The sequence below is a fragment of the Scyliorhinus torazame genome, chromosome 17 (genome assembly GCF_047496885.1).
Source record: "Scyliorhinus torazame isolate Kashiwa2021f chromosome 17, sScyTor2.1, whole genome shotgun sequence".
In the NCBI taxonomy this organism is placed as follows: Eukaryota; Metazoa; Chordata; class Chondrichthyes; order Carcharhiniformes; family Scyliorhinidae; genus Scyliorhinus; species Scyliorhinus torazame.
In genome coordinates, this window is record NC_092723.1 from 107888999 (window position 1) to 107911848 (window position 22850).

The 22850-nt window shown below is 45.4% G+C and overlaps 1 protein-coding gene across 1 annotated transcript in view; it reads right to left on the reverse strand.

Moving 5' to 3' along the window:
• Positions 1-22850, reverse strand: part of LOC140394049 (eukaryotic translation initiation factor 3 subunit B) — a 49305-nt gene that overhangs the window by 23327 nt on the left and 3128 nt on the right. The window contains exons 2-7 of the mRNA XM_072480845.1: positions 6168-6360; positions 4877-4996; positions 4521-4578; positions 3428-3556; positions 2021-2178; positions 156-287 (exon numbers count right to left, since the gene is read on the reverse strand). Of these exons, the coding sequence (XP_072336946.1) occupies positions 156-287; positions 2021-2178; positions 3428-3556; positions 4521-4578; positions 4877-4996; positions 6168-6360 (790 nt within the window). The remainder of the gene's footprint in view (positions 1-155; positions 288-2020; positions 2179-3427; positions 3557-4520; positions 4579-4876; positions 4997-6167; positions 6361-22850) is intronic.

Genomic DNA, 22850 nt, shown 5'->3' on the forward strand with positions numbered 1-22850 from the left:
AGTAGTATCAGGGTGACGACACAGGAGTTGAGCACACAGACCGCAATATGGAAATAACAAACAATTACACCATCTTGCTTTCGTCAATAATCAATTAAACACCTTCTGGCACAATAATGCAAACTCTACATTTGAACTCTCCAGATCACACTCACTTGAATATAGGCCAATGAGCTGAGCTTTCACAATGAAACCCTCTTTTCTTCTGACCTGTCAATGCATCCCAAATGATGATGGCTTGAGGATCATCTTTAGTGTCCATTAAAGGACTAAATGACACCATATATCTGTGAAATAATCAAATACAAATTGGTTGTGTTCACATACAGTTCTTCGCCTCCCCCTCACAGTTCTATCTCAGAATTGTTTTCACAACATATGAAGTTGGTGTTCGTATCAGCAGCACTGAAATTAAACATAACCAGAAGGAAGCTTCATTGGCAGTGAAGTCAAAGATTTTAAAATGAAACATAGTGAAAGGGGAGCAAATGCAGAGGGTAACTGGATGAAATGGAACCTCATCTTTGGGACGAAGGTTTAAAATCTAGCACAAATGGTGATAAACTGGGCTGTCCACTGATCCTACATGAACTGGATTTAGACAGCCTCAATCCAGCTCTCATTAAGCACGAGCACGAAACTGACCCCAATTTGCCACTCGACTGGAAAGCTCATATGTACCTCGAATGCCTTATTTGGCAAACGTCATATCATATAATCTCTACAGTGCAGGAGTCCTTTTGACCCATTTAATCTGCACAAACACTTTGAAAGGGCACCCCACCTAGGCCCACTCCCCCACCCTATCCCAATAACCCCACCTAGCCTTTAGACACCATGGGGCAATTTTATCATGGCTGCTACACCTAACCTGAACATCTTTGGAGGAAAGCAGAGCACCCAGGGGAAACCCCCAGACACGGGGAGAATGTGCAAACTCCACACAAGATCAGACTTGAACCCAGGTCCTGAGGCTGCAGTGCTAACCACTGCGCCACGGGACATGTAGACCAGCAAAAAGTCAACTTTTTGCAGATAAAAAAAATACATCGCTACGGATGAGAAGATAAAGAGTTTTTTCCAGAACAGGGTACCACATACAGCAGGTTTTCGCAGTAAGGCTACATGACGAGTTGCTGGCTTAAAAACCCTCACTCTACTAGGTCCTGTCACTTCTCCTAAATCTCGTATTGCACATTAATACTAAAGTGAAAATTAAACAATTACAAAAAATGCAAGCGCAAAATACTGCAGAAGCTGGAAATCTAAAACAGACCCAAAAAATGCTCAAAATAGTCAACAGGTATGGCATCAGAGAAATAGATTGTTCCAACAAAAGGTCGCCAACTCAAATCATTAACTCTGTTTCAACATATTGTACAGGAAAATAAAGACTTTGGGCTCAAAAAAAAAAGACATTTTTGCTCGGGGAATACAGCCCAAGCTGCTTGGGTAAATGTAAAATATTTCACACTTCAACATTTTCAGAACACAATAAAACTAAAATACTTCTATTTTGATGGCAAATGCAGCACCAAGCTTGAGGAAAATATATTATGGGGACTTTCAAATTGAATCCAATTCATGGTCCCCACAAGAAAGACATAAGAGATCCAAGCTGACAAGAACAGGCATTACACCCGATCTTGGGTTTGATCCTACACTTTATCTAAGCCAAAAGACCAAGAAGCATAATCTAAATAATGTTCCTGGGTCCGATGATGCACTGTAGTCCCTCTGACCGAAGGTTTGGTACGCCTTCCTTTGGAACAGACAAGCACGGGAATTGACCCCATGGCCTTGACATTAGTAGCAGGACACTCTTAACCATTGGAGCTAACTTGCCACCATGCCTGCCACAGGACAACTTACTGTGGTGGGATTTGAGCCCAGGATCCCAGAGCATTGCTCTAGGTTTGTAGTTTACCAGTTCAGTGACTTCGACCACTAGGGCACAAGAGGAACTGACAAAGGGGAATGTCAGGAGTGGGTTATCCCAGCATCAAATCAAAGTAGATACCTTTCACATGGAGAGAAATCGATAAGCTGGACACCTTGGTGGCTAAAACGCTGGATCTGCTTGAACTTCTCCCCACCCCAAAGAGCAATACCACGCTGATGGAACGTTGCTAAGTACGTGCCCTTGGGGGACCAACGAACATATGTCTCTGTCCAACGCTGTCAATAAAAAGAACAAAACACATTTACAGTCCTAATTTGAGCTTTGGTGAACCTAGCTCAGCAAACAGAGAACTAAGGAACTCCACGAAATACACTCATTTTCCTCAGTTAAGAAACAAGGATAATAAAACCGGTCACTGTCCACGTGGAATTGGCACATTCTCCTGTGCCTGCGTGGGTTTCACCCCCACAACCCGGATGTGCAGGGCAGGTGGTTTGGCCATGATAAATTGCCCCTTAATTGGAAAACAAAATGATTGGATACTCTAAAAAATGTTTTTTAAATTACCACTGAGCCTAACAACCCTTGAACAACTCCCAGATATACTCCAGGAGGGGCGAATAGATAGTATTCTGGAGTGCCACCGTTTACCCCTTCATAAGCCAAGCCTGTAGCAAAACAGGCAACCTGACCACCAAAATTAGTCAACTCAGCAAATTCAAATCGAACCTGGGACCTTCTAGTTTTGCTGTATACTGCTTTAATTAAGAATCACTGGAGAATTTGTTTGAACGTCTTTTTTAGCAACCAAATCATTTTACCAAGATTGGTATTCAAACAAAAACACACCATGAACTAACTGTCTCAAAGTAAAGGGGTTGGAATTCAAAGAAGCCACCCGGAAATTATATAGGGTTTTGCTAAGGCCACACCCGAGGTATTTGTGCAGTTTTGGTCTCCATACACAAGGTAAGATTTGCCTGGGAAACCATACAGTGAAGGTTCACTAAATTGGTTTGTGGATGGTGAGGGTTGTCCTATGATGACAGACTGAGTAAATTGGGTCTATATTCTCTGTAGGTTAGAAGAATAAGAGGTGATCGCATTCAAACACAAAAGATTCTGATTGGGCTTCATAGGGTAGACATTCTGTTGTAGTTTCCTCTGGCTGGGGAATCCAGAACATGGGGGGCACAGTTGCAGGATAAGGAGCCAATCATTTAGAACTGTGATGAGGAGAATTTTTTTTACTCAAAAGGCCGTGAACCTTTATAATTCTCTAACCCAAAGGGTTATGAATGTTCCATTGTTGAACATATTGAAGGCCGAGATTGACAGGTATTTGATTTTTCAGGGAACCCAGGGATATGGGATATCCAGTGACGGGAAAGTGGCTCGTTGGGCTGAATACTCTTGCTCCCATCTCCTGTGCTCTTAACTGGGTTTTACATGTTTATCCATCCAAGTCTTTTTTTCAGACACCAGTACAAGTCCAGCCAAATGTTAAATTTAGATAATACTTACTGCACGTTCTTCAATGACAACAGGTTCCTTTATGTCATTCCACAAAATAGCCGTTCTATCTCCAGACTCGTAGATGATACTGCATTGATCTCGACAATCTGGATCCTCTAACCAGTATCGAAGATTCCCCTATATCACATACAAAACTGTTACAAACTTGGTATTAATTTTTATCAATTAGAGATTTTAAAAATGTGTCAATTTTGAAATGGGATGTCCAAAAAGTGAACATTTCCTCTATTACAGTTTACAGCAGATTGGTATGTAATTTGCCCTCTATGTGCAGTGGTTGGTGTAAACAAAAAATGTTGAAATAGCAGACGGAATCATAAAATTCCATCTCTATACCTTGTGTGCAGAGTCAATGACCCCACAATGAACCACGCAAGAAGAAGATGGGACAGTTGCACTTGTGCCACTGCCATGCAAATGGTACTTTAAGAAGTACAAACAGCCTGAAATATTTGGCATGTTTAATTTGGTTGAAGTAGCATTTTGTCAATTTTGTAATTGACATGTGATAATAGCATTTGGTCCAATATAGGTGGCCATCCAAATAAGTGTTGGGATTTTATATCTGACGCTAATACATAAAAGCAATTATATAACACTTTCAGCATGGGCTTGGACCAAGTCCCAGTCACACTTTATTGTCTCAAAGGGCCAGCAAATTGAATGTTGGGATATAGAAACTGATATAGTCTGCACGGTAGCAGTGGTTAGCACTGTTGCTTCACAGCACCAGGGTCCCAGGTTCGATTCCTGGCTTGGGTCACTTGTCTGTGCGGAGTCTGCACGGTCTCCCAGTGTCTATGTGGGTTTCCTCCGGGTGCTCCGGTTTCCTCCCTCAAGTCCCGAAAGATGTGCTTATTAGGTGAATTTTACATTTTGAATTCTCCCTTAGTGTGCCTGAACAGGTGTCGGAGTGTGGTGACTAGGGGATTTTCACAGTAACTTCATTGCAGTGTTAATATAAGCTTACTTGTGACAATAATAAAGATTATTATTATTAACTTCAGCCAAAAATATTGTTACAATAATAATGGAAACCAGTGTTCATATCAAATTTATTTTATATTTTACCATGACTTACAAAATCTTTGAATGGTTGTTTTGGCGGAATTTCCCAATCATCACTGATGGTCATGTACCTGGCAAGAAAATACAAAGTCAACTAAACGAAGTTGTAAGGACCTTGTACAATATTAAATGCCGGTAAGAAATTCATTTAGCAAATAGCAGGATAAATCTTGTTTTTTAAAAAATTGATCAAGTGATATAGGAAAATTTACTTGTGTATTTATCATTTGTCCCTTCATCCCTCCACTTTGCCTCAACCTCTTGCATGCGAATGGATCCCTAAGCCTCAATAGCCCTTGGGATGTGGGATCCAAATCAAATACGTCAACAGAAATAATGAAGTTGACTTAAACACTGTTTAACACCTACTTATCAAAATCAGTGAAGAGGTTGACACGAAAAGTATGCTGTTTGTCTAACTTGTATCCATCTGCATTTTTCACTGCATCCACAGCACATGCTGGTGAACTGTATTCCAAGAAAATGTACCTAAAACCAAAGTTGTGAACGTTAAGATGTTATCACCAAGTGTGTTTATTAAGGTGTGAAATCCTTTAAATATCTGTTTCTTGGTTAGATAACAACATATTTAAACAAAATATCGAAAGTCAAATTTGCTGGCCAGGGTCAAAACTTTGTTTATTCACAGTTCAGCTTGTGTGTGGAAACTGGTTCCTTTTATTTATTCAAGCGCTGCATTGATGTCAAATCCCCATGGCAAACCATGGCATTATGCTCCACTTCACAGAACATCAACTCCATTTTAATCTGAGTTGCTGTATTAGCATATTTTTCAGGAAGAATTCTATATGCAAGGAGTGGCACGCTAACGCAGTGATTAGCACTGCTGTCTCACAGCGCCAAGGACCCAGGTTCGATCCCAGCCCCCTGTCTGTGTGGAGTTTGCACATTCTCCCTGTGTTTATGTGGGTCTCAACCCCCACAACCCAAAAATGTGCAGGGTAAGTGACTTGGCCACACTAAACTGCCCCTTAAATTGAAAAAAAGAGTTAGATACTTCAAATTTATTTTAAAAAAGAATTCACTATGCTACAAAATCATAATTTCTTGTACTTCAACACTCCTCAGCAGTCCCTCAATTATGATTTTAATTCAACTTTAAAACTCTCATTGTTTGCAAATCCTTCCATAGCCCCACTATTCTCTACATTTCACTCATCCAGTTTTCCAAATCCCTGGAGGTAGCTGCACTCTCCCAATTCTGGCCTCTTGTACATCTCGGATTTCAGCAGCTCCATGGCCACACTTTTAATTGCCCAAGTCATAAGTTCTGGAATCCCCTCACTAAACTTCTCTGCCACTCTTTCCTCCTTAAGATGCTCTTTTGCCAAGCTTTTGTTCCTTATGTGGCTTAGTGTCAAATCTTGTTTGAGAACACTCCTGTGAAGTGCTTTGGGACATTTTACTATGTCAAAGGTGCTATATGAGCATGAATTGTTGTTGTATAATCACACTGTTACAACAGAAAATGTGATGGCACATTGCAACACAAAGGAAGTGTGGAAGATTACCAAATCTAACTCCTTTGGAAAAAAAAACTACTATTACATGCAATTTCTTGATAGATTAGTTATTATTATGTACTTTGAGTCACAACTGAGAAGTTTGCATTACTATCAAATCTTTGCTGCAAACATACCCCTTCGTCTTCCCATCTGAATCTGGGTAAAACTCATTTGTGATTTTCCCAAACTTGGAAAAGATTTTCTGGATGACATTTCGGAGTTTCTCTAGTCGATCCGGTCCAACTTGAGGTACATTATCCACGACAATCACAGAGTCTATGCCATCAGCTTCTTGAGGCTGGTCCTTTAAGGTATCACCCAGCAGTTCTACAAGGGGGAAAAAACTTTAAATTAATGTGGTAGCATTTGATTTTGCTTCCCCCCCTTGTTAGATAAATGCAGCGTGTTCCACTGCACTCTGCAATAGTGGTCAATCATTTTTTGGAACCTGCAAAGTGCCGCTGAATGTTTGACTATGTCAAAGGCACTATAAAAATGCAAGTTCAGCATGACACTGGCTATTCCTTATCATTTCCTACAAAGCAACCTGCATACTGACGGTACAGCCAAGATCGTAATGCAAAACATATGCCAATTTAGCCAATGAGAGGAGATACAGGTGCAATAGTCAGCAAACTCACTGTACATTACACCACATAAACTGCAAGGTAGACAGGGAGCAATCTTGAGCTCCAGGTCAAAAATAAAAATGATCCGTGATAGAGACTATGGAACATTACTACTGCAGCCTCAAGATAACTGACCAGGCCTTTTCTCCTTATTTGCTGTCGGTGTAATCCCCGGTAGGAAAATAAATTCAAAACTAAAATGTAGCAGAAGAAATCCTCCCCAACTTCCATTCGGTGATCAAAATAATAATCTTTATTATTGTCACAAGTAGGCTACATTAACACTACAATGAAGTTACTGTGATAATCCCCTAGTCGCTACATTCCGCTGTTCAGGTACACGGAGATTGAATCAGCACGTCATTCGGGACTTGTGGAAGGAAACCGGAGCACCTGGAGGAAACTCACACTGACACGGGGAGAACGTGCAGACTCTGCACAGACAGTGACCCAAGCCGGGAATCGAACCTGGGACCCTAGTGCTGTGAAGCAACGGTGCTAACCACTGTGCTACCGTGTCGCCCACTACAGGAGATGTCACTGACCATGTTGTGTGTAAATTTCACGAACAGGCATCAAATTTTCATGGTAACTTTATTGCAGTGTTAATGCAAGCCTACTTGTGACAATAAAGATCAACATTATTATTATAGCTCAGCAATTGCCATTGGACTTCAAACATATCCAATACTATTTACCAAACGTTAAAAAAAATACACACTGCGTATGACATTATGCATTTGTGCAAAATCTAGAAGACGCTAAATTTTCTGGAAAGTGAATCGGACAGAAGGATTCTGATATTTGAGCTCCAGAACATTCAGCAACAGATCACAGAACAGCAACACAACTTATATCCTTAGCAAAGGTTAATACTTCTGTTTCAACTTTTGATTTACCCAGTAATCAGGACTTTAGAAGAAATAAGAAATAGGTTGCGTCTGCATTTAGATCGGTTGGGGAATTGGCCCTTGCTTTTCAACAAATATATGAGCAGTTGCACATATATATCCACAACAGAATGCAGATATAGAGTATGCCATAAGTAGGCGTTTCGCATTAAAGGTGACAAAGGAAATACATTTGGCAGCAATGACCATTCCCAAAAGATTCAAGCAGTGTCCGGAGGCTGCTGCCAGGCATAAAGGATGTTCGGCAGGACAGCAATAATGGCAAGACTTTGGTAAGACCTCACCTCGAGTATGGTGTACAATTTTGGTTTCCCCAACCTTGATCTCATTGCAGTTTCTCAGAAGGTACAGCGTAAGGCAACAAGAATGAGCCACAACCCAAGAGCTTTGAGCTATGAAAACAACTTCATGCTTTGGGATTGGATTTACTGCAGAAATGCAGAGGGAAAGGTTCACAAAAGAACCAGCATTATACTTAGATTAAAGAATGTTACTCTGGTAGCTTTAAAGAGCCAAAGCTCTTTACATTCGAACAGCATAGACTCAGAGGAAAGCTGATTGAGATATAGAATGTAATGAAATGGTTGGACTGCACTCCTGATAGACTGAAGAATAGGAATAGGCTACTGTTAGATTTTGAAGCCTTCAGCATACACTTCCAATGATTTGCACAGAAAAAATAAGGAACTGGTTTGAGTCTTGGCTGAGATAGAGATCGCATCTTAAAGACAAATGATTCAATAGTTAACCCAAGAATGATCAAAGTGTTCTCCGGGACTAGCTTCAATCCCCTGATGGGGATGGGGCGAAATATTTTGGATTTTTCCTCAGTTTTTAGTTTTGGGGTTTGCTGTTTTTATTTTTTGACTCTCCCAGGCGACAACGTGCCTCAAGTTTTCAACTGTGTCATCATGATGCTTCAAGCATCATGAATGTGGAGCAGCTAGTCTTTTCCTTCCCATCACTTTCATGTTCAAAAGACCTGATCAAGGTATTTAAAAAGCAAAAATATCAATAACATGCAAATAAACCTTGCTTGAAATAACAGGGGTAGGTTGAATTGACGGGACATTGATTTCAATGGGGAAAAGCATGGCGTGAGGTGGGTCTTCGTAAATTTCATCATTTACGGGAGGATTCCAGAGCTGGCAGCACTTCAAGACCTTTGTCATGATAGGTCAGAAATAGACTGGCCTGTGGTTTCCAGGTGTGGGTGTGGGCTAGACCGTGACAGAGAGGCACGCAGTCAGAGCAATTACCGCTACATGGGCAGCACGGTAGCACAGTGGTTAGCACTTTTGTTTCACAGCTCCAGGGTCCCAGGTTCAATTCCCGGCATGGGTCACTGTCTTGTGCGGAGTCTGCACATCCTCCCCGTGTGTGCGTGGGTTTCCTCTGGGTGCTCTGGTTTCCTCCCAAAGTCCAAAGATGTGCAGGTTGGGTGGATTGGTCATGCTAAATAACCATTATCCAAAAAGGTTGGTGGGGTTACTGGATTACGGAGATAGTGCAGAAGGAAGCCCATGCCTCCACCCTGTAAATTCTATGCAATCTATCAAATGCCACCCTAAACCTGGACAACTGGATTGCCATTTAGCCAGGAGCAGATTCACAAGGACTTCCGACTTAACTGTTCCTCTCCGTATCAGATGACAGAAGATCAGAACGGCAGCAGAAGTTGAGGAGCATCCTCTTCAAATTATGACAGTAAGAAGTCTTACAACACCAGGTTAAAGTCCAACAGGTTTGTTTCGATATCACTAGCTTTCGGAGCGCTGCACCTTCCTCAGGTGAATGAAGAGGTATGTTCCATATATAGCCAAATTCAAAGATGCCAGACAATGTTTGGAATGCGAGCATTAGCAGGTGATTAAATCTTTACAGATCCAGAGATGGGTTAACCACAGGTTAAAGGGGCAGCACGGTAGCCTTGTGGATAGCACAATTGCTTCACAGCTCCAGGGTCCCAGGTTCGATTCCAGCTTGGGTCACTGTCTTGTGCGGAGTCTGCACATTCTCCCCGTGTGTGCGTGGGTTTCCTCAGGGTGCTCCGGTTTCCTCCCACAGTCCAAAGATGTGCAGGTTAGGTGGATTGGCCATGATAAATTGCCTTTAGTGTCCAAAATTGCCCTTAGTGTTGGGTGGGGTTGCTGGGTTATGGGGATAGGGTGGAGGTATCGACCTTGGGTAGGGTGCTCTTTCCAAGAGCCGGTGCAGACTCGATGGGCCGAATGGCCTCCTTCTGCACTGTAAATTCTATGACGATAAAGAGGTGTGAATTGTGTCAAGCCAGGACAGTTGGTAGGATTTTGCAGGCCAGATGGTGGGGGATGAATGTAATGTGACATGAATCCCAGGTCCCGGTTGAGGCCGCACTCACGTGTGCGGAACTTGGCTATAAGCTTCTGCTCGGCGATTCTGCATTGTCGCGCGTCCTGAAGGCCGCCTTGGAGAATGCTTACCCGGAGATCAGAGGCTGAATGCCCTTGACTGCTGAAGTGTTCCCTGACTGGAAGGGAACATTCCTGCCTGGTGATTGTCGCGCAATGTCCGTTCATTCGTTGTCGCAGCGTCTGCATGGTCTCGCCAATGTACCATGCTTCGGGACATCCTTTGCTGCAGCGTATGAGGTAGACAACGTTGGCCGAGTCGCACGAGAATGTACCGCGTACCTGGTGGGTGGTGTTCTCACGTGTAATGGTGGTATCCATGTCGATGATCTGGCACGTCTTGCAGAGATTGCCATGGCAGGGTTGTGTGGTGTCGTGGTCACTGTTCTGAAGGCTGGGTAGTTTACTGCAAACAATGGTTTGTTTGAGGTTGCGCGGTTGTTTGAAGGCAAGTAGTGGGGGATGACCTTGGCAAGATGTTCATCTTCAGCGATGATGTGTTGAAGGCTGTGAAGAAGATGTCGTAGTTTCTCCACTCCGGGAAAGTCCTGGACGACGAAGGATATTCTGTCGGTTGTGTCCCATGTTTGTCTTCTGAGGAGGTCGGTGCGGTTTTTTGCTGTGGCGCATTGGAACTGTTGATCGCTGAGTCGAGCACCATATCCCGTTCGTACAAGGGCATCTTTCAACGTCTGTAGATGTCTGTTACGCTCCTCCTCGTCTGAGCAGATCCTGTGTATACGGAGAGCTTGTCCAAAGGGGATGGCTTCTTTAATGTGTTTAGGGTGGAAGCTGGAGAAGTGGAGCATCGTGAGGTTATCCGTGGGCTTGCGGTAAAGCAAAGTGCTGAGGTGACCGTCCTTGATGGAGACGAGTGTGTCCAAGAATGCAACTGATTTTGGAGAGTAGTCCATGGTGAGTCTGATGGTTGGATGGAACTTATTGATGTCATCGTGTCGTCGTTTCAGTGATTCTTCGCCGTGGGTCCAAAGGAAAAAAATGTCATCGATGTTATCTGGTGTATAACGTCGGTTGAAGGTCCTGTGCGGTGAGTAGGTCTTGTTCAAACTTGTGTATGAAGATGTTGACGTATTGGGGTGCGAATTTGGTCCCCATGGCTGTTCCGTGCGCCTGGATGAAGAACTTGTTGTCGAAGGTGAAGACGTTGTGATCCAGAATGAAGCGGATGAGTTGCAGAATTGCGTCTGGAGATAGGCAGTTGTCGGTGTTGAGTACTGAGGCTGTTGCAGCAATGCCGTCGTCATGAGGGATGCTGGTGTAGAGTACCTAGACGTCCATTGTGACGAGGAATGTTCCTAGTTCAACTGGTCCATGGGTGCTGAGTTTCTGTAGGAAGTCCGTCGTGTCGCGACAGAAGCTGGGCGCACTTTGTCCGATGGGTTTCAAGATGCCCTTGATGTAGTCAGAGAGGTTCTCACACAGGGTCCCATTGCCTGAAACGATAGGACGGCCTGGTGTGTTGGCCTTGTGTATTTTCGGGAGGCAGTAGAGATCTCCAATGCGGGGCGTATGTGGGATGAGAGCACGTAGGTGATCTGAAGATCTGGATCCAAGGTCTTGATCAGTCTGTTAAGTTGACGGATGTGTTCCTTGGTCAGATCTGCGGGTAACTGTCTGTAGTGTTCTTGGTTGTTGAGTCGTCGGTATACTTCTTTGCAGTAGTCCATTCTGTTCAGTATGACAGTGGCCCCTCCTTTGCTGGTTTGATGACGATGCTGCGGTTGGTCTTGAGAGCACGGATGGCATTGGGTGACGTTCGGGTCTGTCTTGTGAATGCGACTGATCAATCTGGCACTGACGTGATTTCAAATTATGAAATATAGGCTGCAACTTCACATTGTGTAAACATGAATTTAAAACTGTATAAATTACCGATGCCACGGAAAGATAAAAATATATTGTTCCGAGATGCAAAAGGATGAGAAATATTTTACAGATGTATACAAGCAAGTTTTGCAAATTAAATTACATTAGAAACTGATTTTTAAATACTACCTATTCTCAAAGATTACTTCCAAATCAAGAAGGCATTTTTCACAGTTCATTGGTTTCCCATAGCCAGTCATATAGGAACACATTAATATGCAAATACAGCAAGCAATTAGGAAGGCAAATTGTATGTTGGCCTTTATTGCAACAGGATCAGAATACACGAACAAGACAGTCTTGTTGCAATGCTAAAGGGAGAGACCCACACCTGGAATACTGAGCACAGTTTTGATCTCTATACCTAGGATGGATATACATGTATGGGTGACAGTACAGCAAACATTCACTAAATTGACTTCCGGGTGCGGCGATGACCAGCTGAGTCGCACGTTTCGGCAGCTCCCGGTGAAACGGACTTTTGGGCTCTTGATAGGAGCCCCAACGGCAATTTTGACGGCTAAAAACACTGTGCGGTAAACCAGAAGGGAATCCCCCCTGGATACGGATGAAAAAAGGAGGAGAAAGTGGCCGGATTGCAGTGGATCCTTTAGAACAGCGGCAAGGAAGGCAAGCAAAAACCAAGATGGTGTCGGAAGGTGGCAGTTTAACATGGGGCCCTGAACAACAAGAGTTCTTGAAATGCTGTGTAGAAGAGCTCAAAAAGGAAATGAAGAAAGAGCTGTTGGCCCCGATACTACAGGCGATCGAAGGGCTAAAAGAGGAACAAAAGACCCAGGAGCGGGAGCTTCAGGTCGTGAAGGCAAAGGCAGCCGAGAATGAGGACGACATACAGGGCCTGGTGGTGAAGACGGAGATGCATGAGGCACATCAGAAACGATGTGTGGAAAGGTTGGAGGCACTGGAGAACAACGCAAGGAGGAACAACCTGAGGATTCTTGGTCTTCCTGAAGGTGCGGAGGGAGCGGACTTCGGGGCATATGTGAGCACGATGCTGCACTCGTTAATGGGAGCGGAGGCCCCGGCGGGTCCGTTGGAGGTGGAGGGAGCATACCGAGTGATGGCGCGAGGACCAAGAGCAGGAGAAATTCCCAGAGCCATAGTGGTGAGATTCCTCCGTTTTAAGGATAGAGAAATGGTCCTGAGATGGGCGAAGAAAACTCAGAGCAGTAAATGGGAGAACGCGGTGATCCGCGTTTATCAAGACTGGAGTGCGGAGGTGGCGAGAAGGAGGGCGAGCTTTAATCAGGCCAAGGCGGTGCTTCATAAAAAGAAGATAAAATTTGGAATGCTGCAACCAGCAAGACTGTGGGTCACATATCGAGGGAGGCACCACTACTTTGAGACGGCGGATGAAGCGTGGACTTTTATTGTGGAAGAAAAACTGGAATGAGCGGGTTATTAAAAAGAACGTTTGAACAAAGTGGTGGGGCGAAGAGGGGGGTTAAAAAGGGGGGAAAGAGGAGTTTTATGTACTAATCCTGCGATGTGGTAACTTTTCTCTCTTCCACAGGTGGTGAAGGGGGGAGGTGGAGGAGATGGGGTGTTGGCCATTGGGGGCGGGGCCAAGGGAGAAGCGTGGGCTTGGTTCCCGCGCTATGATAATCATGGCGGGAATAGAGAAGCAGGAAGGAGGGGGCGTCGCACGGTGCGAGCCGAGGTCACGGGGGGAAGCCGAGGTCGGCCAGAGTTTCCTGACTTCTGGGAGCAACATGGGGGGAGTAATTACGCTAGCGGGGGGGGGGGGGGGGGATTACTGGGTTGCTGCTGCTGGGGAGAGGGGGGAGCTGGTATGGGAGGGGATGGGCGGGGGTACCGCCTGGGGGAGATACAGCTGCGTGGGAACCGGGTGAGGAGCTGGAAAAAGGGGGTGGCTAATCGACAGGGGGGGGGGGTAGGAAGCCCCCCAACCCGGCTGATCACGTGGAACGTGAGAGGGCTGAACGGGCCGATAAAGAGGGCACGGGTACTCGCACACCTTAAGAAACTTAAGGCAGATGTGGTTATTTTACAGGAAACGCACCTGAAACTGATAGACCTGGTTAGGCTACGCAAAGGATGGGTGGGGCAGGTGTTCCATTCAGGGCTAGATGCGAAAAACAGGGGGGTGGCTATATTAGTGGGGAAGCGGGTAATGTTCGAGGCAAAGACTATAGTGGCGGATAACGGGGGCAGATACGTGATGGTGAGTGGCAAACTACAGGGGGAGACGGTGGTTTTGGTAAACGTATATGCCCCGAACTGGGATGATGCCAATTTTATGAGGCGGATGCTAGGACGCATTCCGGACCTAGAGATGGGAAAGCTGATAATGGGGGGAGATTTTAATACGGTGTTGGAACCAGGGCTGGATAGGTCGAAGTCCAGGACTGGAAGGAGGCCGGCAGCAGCCAAGGTACTTCAAGATTTTATGGAGCAGATGGGAGGTGTAGACCCGTGGAGATTTAGCAGACCTAGGAGTAAGGCGTTCTCATTTTTCTCCTATGTCCATAAAGTCTACTCGCGAATAGACTTTTTTGTGCTGGGAAGGGCGTTGATCCCGAAGGTGAGGGGAACGGAGTATACGGCTATAGCCATTTCGGATCACGCTCCACACTGGGTAGACTTGGAGATAGGGGAGGAAACAGGAGCGCGCCCACCCTGGAGAATGGACATGGGACTAATGGCAGATGAGGGGGTGTGTCTAAGGGTGAGGGGGTGCATTGAAAAGTACTTGGAACTCAATGATAATGGGGAGGTCCAGGTGGGAGTGGTCTGGGAGGCGCTGAAGGCGGTGGTTAGAGGGGAGCTGATATCAATAAGGGCACATAAAGGGAAGCAGGAGAGTAAGGAATGGGAGCGGTTGCTGCAAGAACTTTTGAGGGTGGAGAGACAATATGCGGAAGCACCGGAGGAGGGACTGTACAGGGAAAGGCAAAGGCTACATGTAGAATTTGACTTGCTGACTACGGGCACTGCAGAGGCACAATGGAGGAAGGCACAAGGTACAGTACGAATATGGGGAGAAGGCGAGCAGATTGCTGGCACACCAAATGAGGAAAAGGGGAGCAGCGAAGGAAATAGGGGGAGTGAGGGATGAGGAAGGAGAGATGGAGCGGAGAGAATGAATGGAGTGTTCAAGACATTTTATAAAAAATTATATGAAGCTCAACCCCCAGATGGGAGGGAGAGAATGATGGGCTTTTTGGATCGGCTGGAATTTCCCAAGGTGGAAGAGCAGGAAAGGGTGGGACTGGGAGCACAGATCGAGGTAGAAGAAGTGGTGAAAGGAATTAGGAGCATGCAGGCGGGAAAGGCCCCGGGACCAGATGGATTCCCAGTCGAATTCTATAGAAAATATGTGGACTTGCTCGCCCCGGTATTGACGAGGACCTTTAATGAGGCAAAGGAAAGGGGACAACTGCCCCCGACTATGTCTGAAGCAACGATATCGCTTCTCTTAAAGAAGGAAAAGGATCCGCTACAATGCGGGTCCTATAGACCTATTTCCCTCCTAAATGTAGATGCCAAGATCCTGGCCAAGGTAATGGCAATGAGAATAGAGGAATGTGTCCCGGGGGTGGTCCACGAGGACCAAACTGGGTTTGTGAAGGGGAGACAGATGAACACGAATATACGGAGGCTGTTAGGGGTAATGATGATGCCCCCACCAGAGGGGGAAACGGAGATAGTAGTGGCGATGGATGCTGAGAAAGCATTTGATAGAGTGGAGTAGGATTATTTGTGGAAGGTGTTGAGGAGATTTGGTTTTGGAGAGGGGTATGTTAGATGGGTGCAGCTGTTGTATAAGGCCCCGATGGCGAGCGTGGTCACGAATGGACGGGGATCTGCATATTTTCGGCTCCATAGAGGGACAAGGCAGGGATGCCCTCTGTCCCCATTATTGTTTGCACTGGCGATTGAGCCCCTGGCGATAGCGTTGAGGGGTTCCAAGAAGTGGAGGGGAGTACTTAGAGGAGGAGAAGAACACCGGGTATCTTTGTATGCGGACGATTTGTTACTATATGTGGCAGACCCGGCGGAGGGGATGCCAGAAATAATGCGGATACTTGGGGAGTTTGGGGATTTTTCAGGGTATAAATTGAACGTGGGGAAAAGTGAGTTGTTTGTGGTGCATCCAGGGAAGCAGAGTAGAGAAATAGAGGACCTACCGTTGAGGAAGGTAACAAGGGACTTTCGTTACCTGGGGATCCAGACAGCCAAGAATTGGGGCACATTGCATAGGTTAAATTTAACGCGGTTGGTGGAACAAATGGAGGAGGATTTCAAGAGATGGGATATGGTATCCCTGTCACTGGCAGGGAGGGTGCAGGCGGTTAAGATGGTGGTCCTCCCGAGATTCCTCTTTGTGTTTCAGTGCCTCCCGGTGGTGATCACGAAGGCTTTTTTTTTTTTATAAAAGGATTGAAAAGAGCATCATGGGTTTTGTGTGGGCCGGGAAGACCCCGAGAGTGAGGAAGGGATTCTTACAGCGTAGCAGGGATAGGGGGGGGCTGGCACTACCAAGCCTAAGTGAGTATTATTGGGCCGCTAATATTTCAATGGTGAGTAAGTGGATGGGAGAGGAGGAGGGAGCGGCGTGGAAGAGATTAGAGAGGGCGTCCTGTAGGGGGACTAGCCTACAGGCTATGGTGACAGCCCCATTGCCGTTCTCACCGAGGAACTACACCACAAGCCCAGTGGTGGTGGCTGCACTGAAGATTTGGGGACAGTGGATACGGCATAGGGGAAAGACTGGAGCCTTGGGGGGGTCCCCGATAAGAAACAACCATAGGTTTGCCCCGGGGGGAATGGATGGGGGATATGGAATGTGGCAAAGAGCAGGAATAACGCAACTGAAAGATCTGTTTGTGGATGGGAAGTTCGCGAGTCTGGGAGCGCTGACCGAGAAATATGGGTTGCCCCAAGGGAATGCATTCAGGTATATGCAACTGAGGGCTTTTGCGAAGCAACAGGTGAGGGAATTCCCGCAGCTCCCGACACAAGAGGTGCAGGACAGAGTGATCTCAAAGACATGGGTGGGGGATGGTAAGGTGTCAGATATATATAGGGAAATGAGGGACGAAGGGGAGACTATGGTAGATGAACTAAAAGGGAAATGGGAAGAGGAGCTGGGGGAGGAGATCGAGGAGGGGCTGTGGGCAGATGCCCTAAGCAGGGTAAACTCGTCGTCCTCGTGTGCCAGGCTAAGCCTGATTCAGTTTAAGGTATTACACAGGGCGCATATGACTGGAGCACGGCTCAGTAAATTTTTTGGGGCGGAGGATAGGTGTGCGAGGTGCTCGAGAAGCCCAGCGAATCATACCCATATGTTTTGGTCATGCCCGGCACTACAGGGATTTTGGAGGGGGGTGACAAAGGTGCTTTCAAAAGTAGTGGGGGTCCGGGTCGAACCAAGCTGGGGGTTGGCTATATTTGGGGTTGCACAAGAGCCGGGAGTGCAGGAGGCGAGAGAGGCCGATGTTTTGGCCTTTGCGTCCTTAGTAGCCCGGCGCAGGATATTGCTAATGTGGAAAGAAGCCAAGCCCCCGGGGGTGGAGACCTGGATAAATGACATGGCAGGGTTTATAAAGCTAGAGCGGATTAAGTTCGTTCTAAGGGGGTCGGCTCAAGGGTTCACCAGGCGGTGGCAACCGTTCGTCGAATACCTCGCAGAAAGATAGATGGAATGGGAAAAGGCAGCAGCAGCAGCAGCCCAGGATCAGGGGGGGGGGGGGAAAGAGAGGGGGAGGAGGAACCAGAAGGACTCTCAGGGTTGTTAATATATACTGGATAATATGTATAGGTCGTTGCTACAGATAATTATATATTGGACTGTTAAATTATATTTTTGGAGAGTGTTACTTGTGATAAGGCAGTTGCCAATTAGGGTTAGTTTTCATTTTTGTTATTTATTATTTATTCATTTTCTGTTTATAAAATAGGTCATTGTTATTTGTGTTGTTATAATATTGTGTAAAGGATGCACAATGTACTGTGTTGGTTGACCAAAAACTTTCAATAAAATATTTTTAAAAAACATTCACTAAATTGGCTTCTAGAACGAATGCAGACCTGAGAGGCTGGGTAAATTGGGTCAATACTTCCTCGAGTTCAGTCTCAGGATAAGGGACCGATCATTTAGGACTGAGACAAGGAGAAATTCCTTCACTCAAAATGTGTGGATGCTCCATCGTTGAATATATTTAATGCCAGGATGGACAGATTTTTCATCTATCCATGCATCAAGGAATATGGGGAGCAGGTGGGAAAATGGAGTTGAGGTAGATGAACCATGATTGTATCAAATGACAGAGCAGGCTGGAGACTGTATGGCTACCCCTGTTCCTATTTCTTAGGCTGTTATTTACAGGTAGCCGCTAGTCAATTCTCCTTCTGAACTGGTAGCTTGCATGCTTGTACAAAGAGGAAACCATCCTCAACTTCAACACTAATGGCACCACTATCCCCTAATGTTTTACAACATAGGAATTAGGAGAAGTAAGAAATTCAGCTCTTCGAGCCTGCTCCACCATTCAAACAGATCACGTCTGATCTCTTCCTGGTCTCAAATCCATCTCCCGACCAGTTGCCCATATCCCTTTAACCCGTTTTTTAAAATCAGAAATATATCTATCTTCTTCTTGAAACCATTTAATGACTCAGTTTCCACCGCACTATTGGGCAGCGAGTGCCACAAATTCACCACCCTCTGCGAGACGTAGTTCCTCCTCATTTCAGTCTAAATCTACTGCCTCTCAACCTATATCTGTGACCTCTCATTATAGATTGCTCCAATAAGGGGGAATCATTTACTTTATCAACCTCGATCAGATCCCCTCTCATCCTTCTAAACTTCAGCACGTATAAGTCCAAACTGTTTAATCTCTCCGGAACTACAGGACGGTGAGTCTTACTTCAGTGGTAGGGAAATTACTGGAGAGAATTCTTCGAGACAGGATCTACTCCCATTTGGAAACAAATGGACATATTAGTGAGAGGCAGCATGGTTTTGTGAAGGGGAGGTCATGTCTCACTAACTTGATACCGAGTTTTTTTGAGGAGATCACAAAGATGATTGATGCAGGTAGGGCAGTGGATGTTGTCTATATGGACTTCAGTAAGGCCTTTGACAAGGTCCCTCATGGTAGACTAGTACAAAAGGTGAAGTCACATGGGATCAGGGGCGAGCTGGCAAGGTGGATACAGAACTGGCTAGGTCATAGAAGGCAGAGAGTAGCAATGGAAGGATGCTTTTCTAATTGGAGGGCTGTGACCAGTGGTGTTCCGCAGGGATCAGTGCTGGGACCTTTGCTGTTTGTAGTATATATAAATGATTTGGAGGAAAATGTAACTGGTCTGATTAGTAAGTTGGCAGACGACACAAAGGTTAGTGGAATTGCGGATAGCGATGAGGACTGTCAGAGGATACAGCAGGATTTAGATTGTTTGGAGACTTGGGCGGAGAGATGGCAGATGGAGTTTAATCCGGACAAATGCGAGGTAATGCATTTTCGAAGGTCTAATGCAGGTAGGGAATATACAGTGAATGGTAGAACCCTCAAGAGTATTGAAAGTCAGAGAGTTCTAGGTGTACAGGTCCACAGGTCACTGAAAGGGGCAACACAGGTGGAGAAGGTAGTCAAGAAGGCATACGGCATGCTTGCCTTCATTGGCCGGGGCATTGAGTATAAGAATTGGCAAGTCATGTTGCAGCTGTATAGAACCTTAGTTAGGCCACACCTGGAGTATAGTGTTCAATTCTGGTCGCCACACTACCAAGATGTGGAGGCTTTAGAGAGGGTGCAGAAGAGATTTACCAGAATGTTGCCTGGTATAGAGGGCATTAGCTATGAGGAGTGGTTGAATAAACTCGGTTTGTTCTCACTGGAACGACGGAGGTTGAGGGGCAGCCTGATAGAGGTCTACAAAATTATGAGGGGCATAGACAGAGTGGATAGTCAGAGGCTTTTCCCCAGGGTGGAGGAGTCAATTACTAGGGGGCATAGGTTTAAGGTGCGAGGGGCAAGGTTTAGAGGAGATGTACGAGGCAAGTTTTTTACGCAGAGGGTAGTGGGTGCCTGGAACTCGCTACTGGAGGTGGTGGTGGAAGCAGGGGCGATAGTGACATTTAAGGGGCATCTTGACAACTACATGAATAGGATGGGAATAGAGGGATACGGACCCAGGAAGTGTAGAAGATTGTAGTTTAGTCGGGCAGCATGGTCGGCACGGGCTTGGAGGGCCGAAGAGCCTGTTCCTGTGCTGTACATTTCTTTGTTCTTTTTCTCTCATCATACCTTTTCATCCCCGGAATCAATCTGTTGAACCTCCTCTGAACTGCCTCCATTGCCACCACATCCTTCCTTAAATAAGGAGACCAAAACTGGACACAATATTCCAGATGTCGTCTCACCAATATCCCATACAATTGCAACAACACTTGTCTACTTTTAAACTCCAGTCCTTTTGCAATAAACGCTAAGATTCCATTTGTCTTTATAATTACGTGCTGTACCTGCAAACCGACTTTCTGCACTTCATGGACAAAGACACCCAGATCTCTCTGCCCAGACGTATTTTGAATCTGCTTTCCATTTAGATAATAATTTGCCTTTCTATTTTTCTGGCCAATATGGATAACCTCACACTTATCCACATTAAACTCTATCTGCCAAATTTTGGCCCAATCTCCTAGCGTATCTATATTGTCTACAAAATCTTTATCACCTCTTCACTACCTATTTTAGTATCATTCGCAAATTTTGCTCTGTTACACTCTGTACCTGCTTGCAGGTCATTTATGACATTTATAAGTCAATAATTTGTCAAAGCATCTAAACTGACGCTTCGTTGCAGTACTGAGGGAGTCCTGCACTGATGGTGGCTATGTCTTTCAAATAAGACGCTAAATCAAGGTTCCGTTTGCCCTCACAGGTGGATGTAAAAAACCCAATGGCATTATTCCAAAATAAAACTGGGAATTCACCCACTTTCTTGGCCAATATTTATCCATTAACCAATACCATGTCGTTATTTATCTAATTAGCTGCGGGTTGGACTTTAGTAGCACAAATTGGCTGCCACATTTGCTCATTAATGACTGTACTTCATTGGTTGTAAAGTGTATTGGGACATCCAAAGACGCTTGAAAAATGTTGTACAAATGCAAATTTTTAATCTTTATTGTCTAGCAGCTAGTTACAGGATTGTCACAGGTAGGTTTCTGAAAGCAGATTATTGAGCCATGATATATGCCACAAGGGAAAACATCCTACAAAAAGCAGGCACAATGTTATCACGCTTCCAACTGCAACATTATCTGATAAAGCCCTCCAAAAAGAAATTCAAATTGGATCCATCAACTCACCATATAAGATTTATTGACAAGGTTACATCAACATTTTAAGTTTAACAATACTAACACATAACGGTGCCAAGGAGGCCCAGCCAACCACGCCCACATGTTCTGGTCTTGCGCCAGACTTGTTGGGTACTGGACAGCCTTCTTTGAGGCAAATTCCAAAGTGGCGGGGATGAGGTTGGAGCCCAAAAGTGGCGGTCTTCGGGGTATCAGACCAGTCAGATCTCTTCATGGGGAGGAGGGCGGACACCCTTGCCTTTGCCTCCCTGATCACCCGCTGTTGAATCCTGCTCGTTTGGCGATCAGCAGCACCACCTAAAGCTACAGACTGGCTGTCCGACCTATCGGAATTTCTCCAAATGGAGAAAATCAAATTCACCATCCGTGGGTTGGAAGAGGGCTTCCACAAAACATGGCAGCCATTCACCTGACTGTTCCGAGACCTGATTGTGGCCATCACATAAATAAATAGGCAGTAGCCAGGACAAGACAGAAAGAGGAAAGGGAAGGAGGACCAGGACAGGGGAGCGAGGTGAGGTAGCAAAACACAGCAAGAAAGGAATAATGGGGGGCAGCAGTGAAGGAGGGGGTGGGGGGGGTGGCAAGAGAGGATTGTACGCTGAACCAGACGGAGTCAGATTGTAAATAGAGAAATCCAAGAAGAAGCCTGTGGGTACTGTACAATAAATGAAAACGAACGGCAATGTATATAATTTTGAAAATTAATTTTTAAAAAATACTAACACACGCACCATATTTATTGGACCATAAGATGCACTTCCTTTCTGGGAAAAGTCACCCATGATTGCCATCATCTTATGACCTGAATATTACTGACAAATATTACCTTTTAAAATCCTGGTGTGTCTTATGGTCTGGTAAATATCGTGGGATGATATTGTATAAACGCAAGCAACAGAAACTATCTAAATTGGCAATCTTTCCCACCTCCTCCAAGGAACTATTCAATGGGGTCCATTTCTGATTGTATCGATTAGTGTCCAAGGATGGTTCACAGGAGGCCAATGAGAAGATATTGAACAAATTAAGCACGGAGGAAGTGACATTTTGGATGACTCGTGGTGGCAAGAAAGTACAGGCAAGGATGTGGAAGTAGTCCTTGTGTGTTAAGAAGGCTTACGGTGTGTTAGCTTTTATTGGTAGAGGGATTGAGTTTCGGAGCCATGAGGTCATGTTGCAGCTGTACAAAACTCTGGTGCGGCCGCATTTGGAGTATTGCGTGCAATTCTGGTCGCCGCGTTATAGGAAGGATGTGGAAGCATTGGAAAGGGTGCAGTGGAGATTTACCAGAATGTTGCCTGGTATGGAGGGAAGGCTGAGGGACTTGAGGCTGTTATCGTTAGAGAGAAGGTTAAGAGGTGACTTAATGGAGGCATACAAGATGATCAGAGGATTGGATAGGGTGGACAGTGAGAGCCTTTTCCCTCGGATGGTGATGTCTAGCATGAGGGGACATAGCTTTAAATTGAGGGGAGATAGATATAGGACAGATGTCAGAGGTAGGTTCTTTACTCAGAGAGTAGTAAGGGCGTGGAATGCTCTGCCTGCAACAGTAGTGGACTCGCCAACACTAAGGGCATTCAAATGGTCATTGGAGACATATGGGCGATAAGGG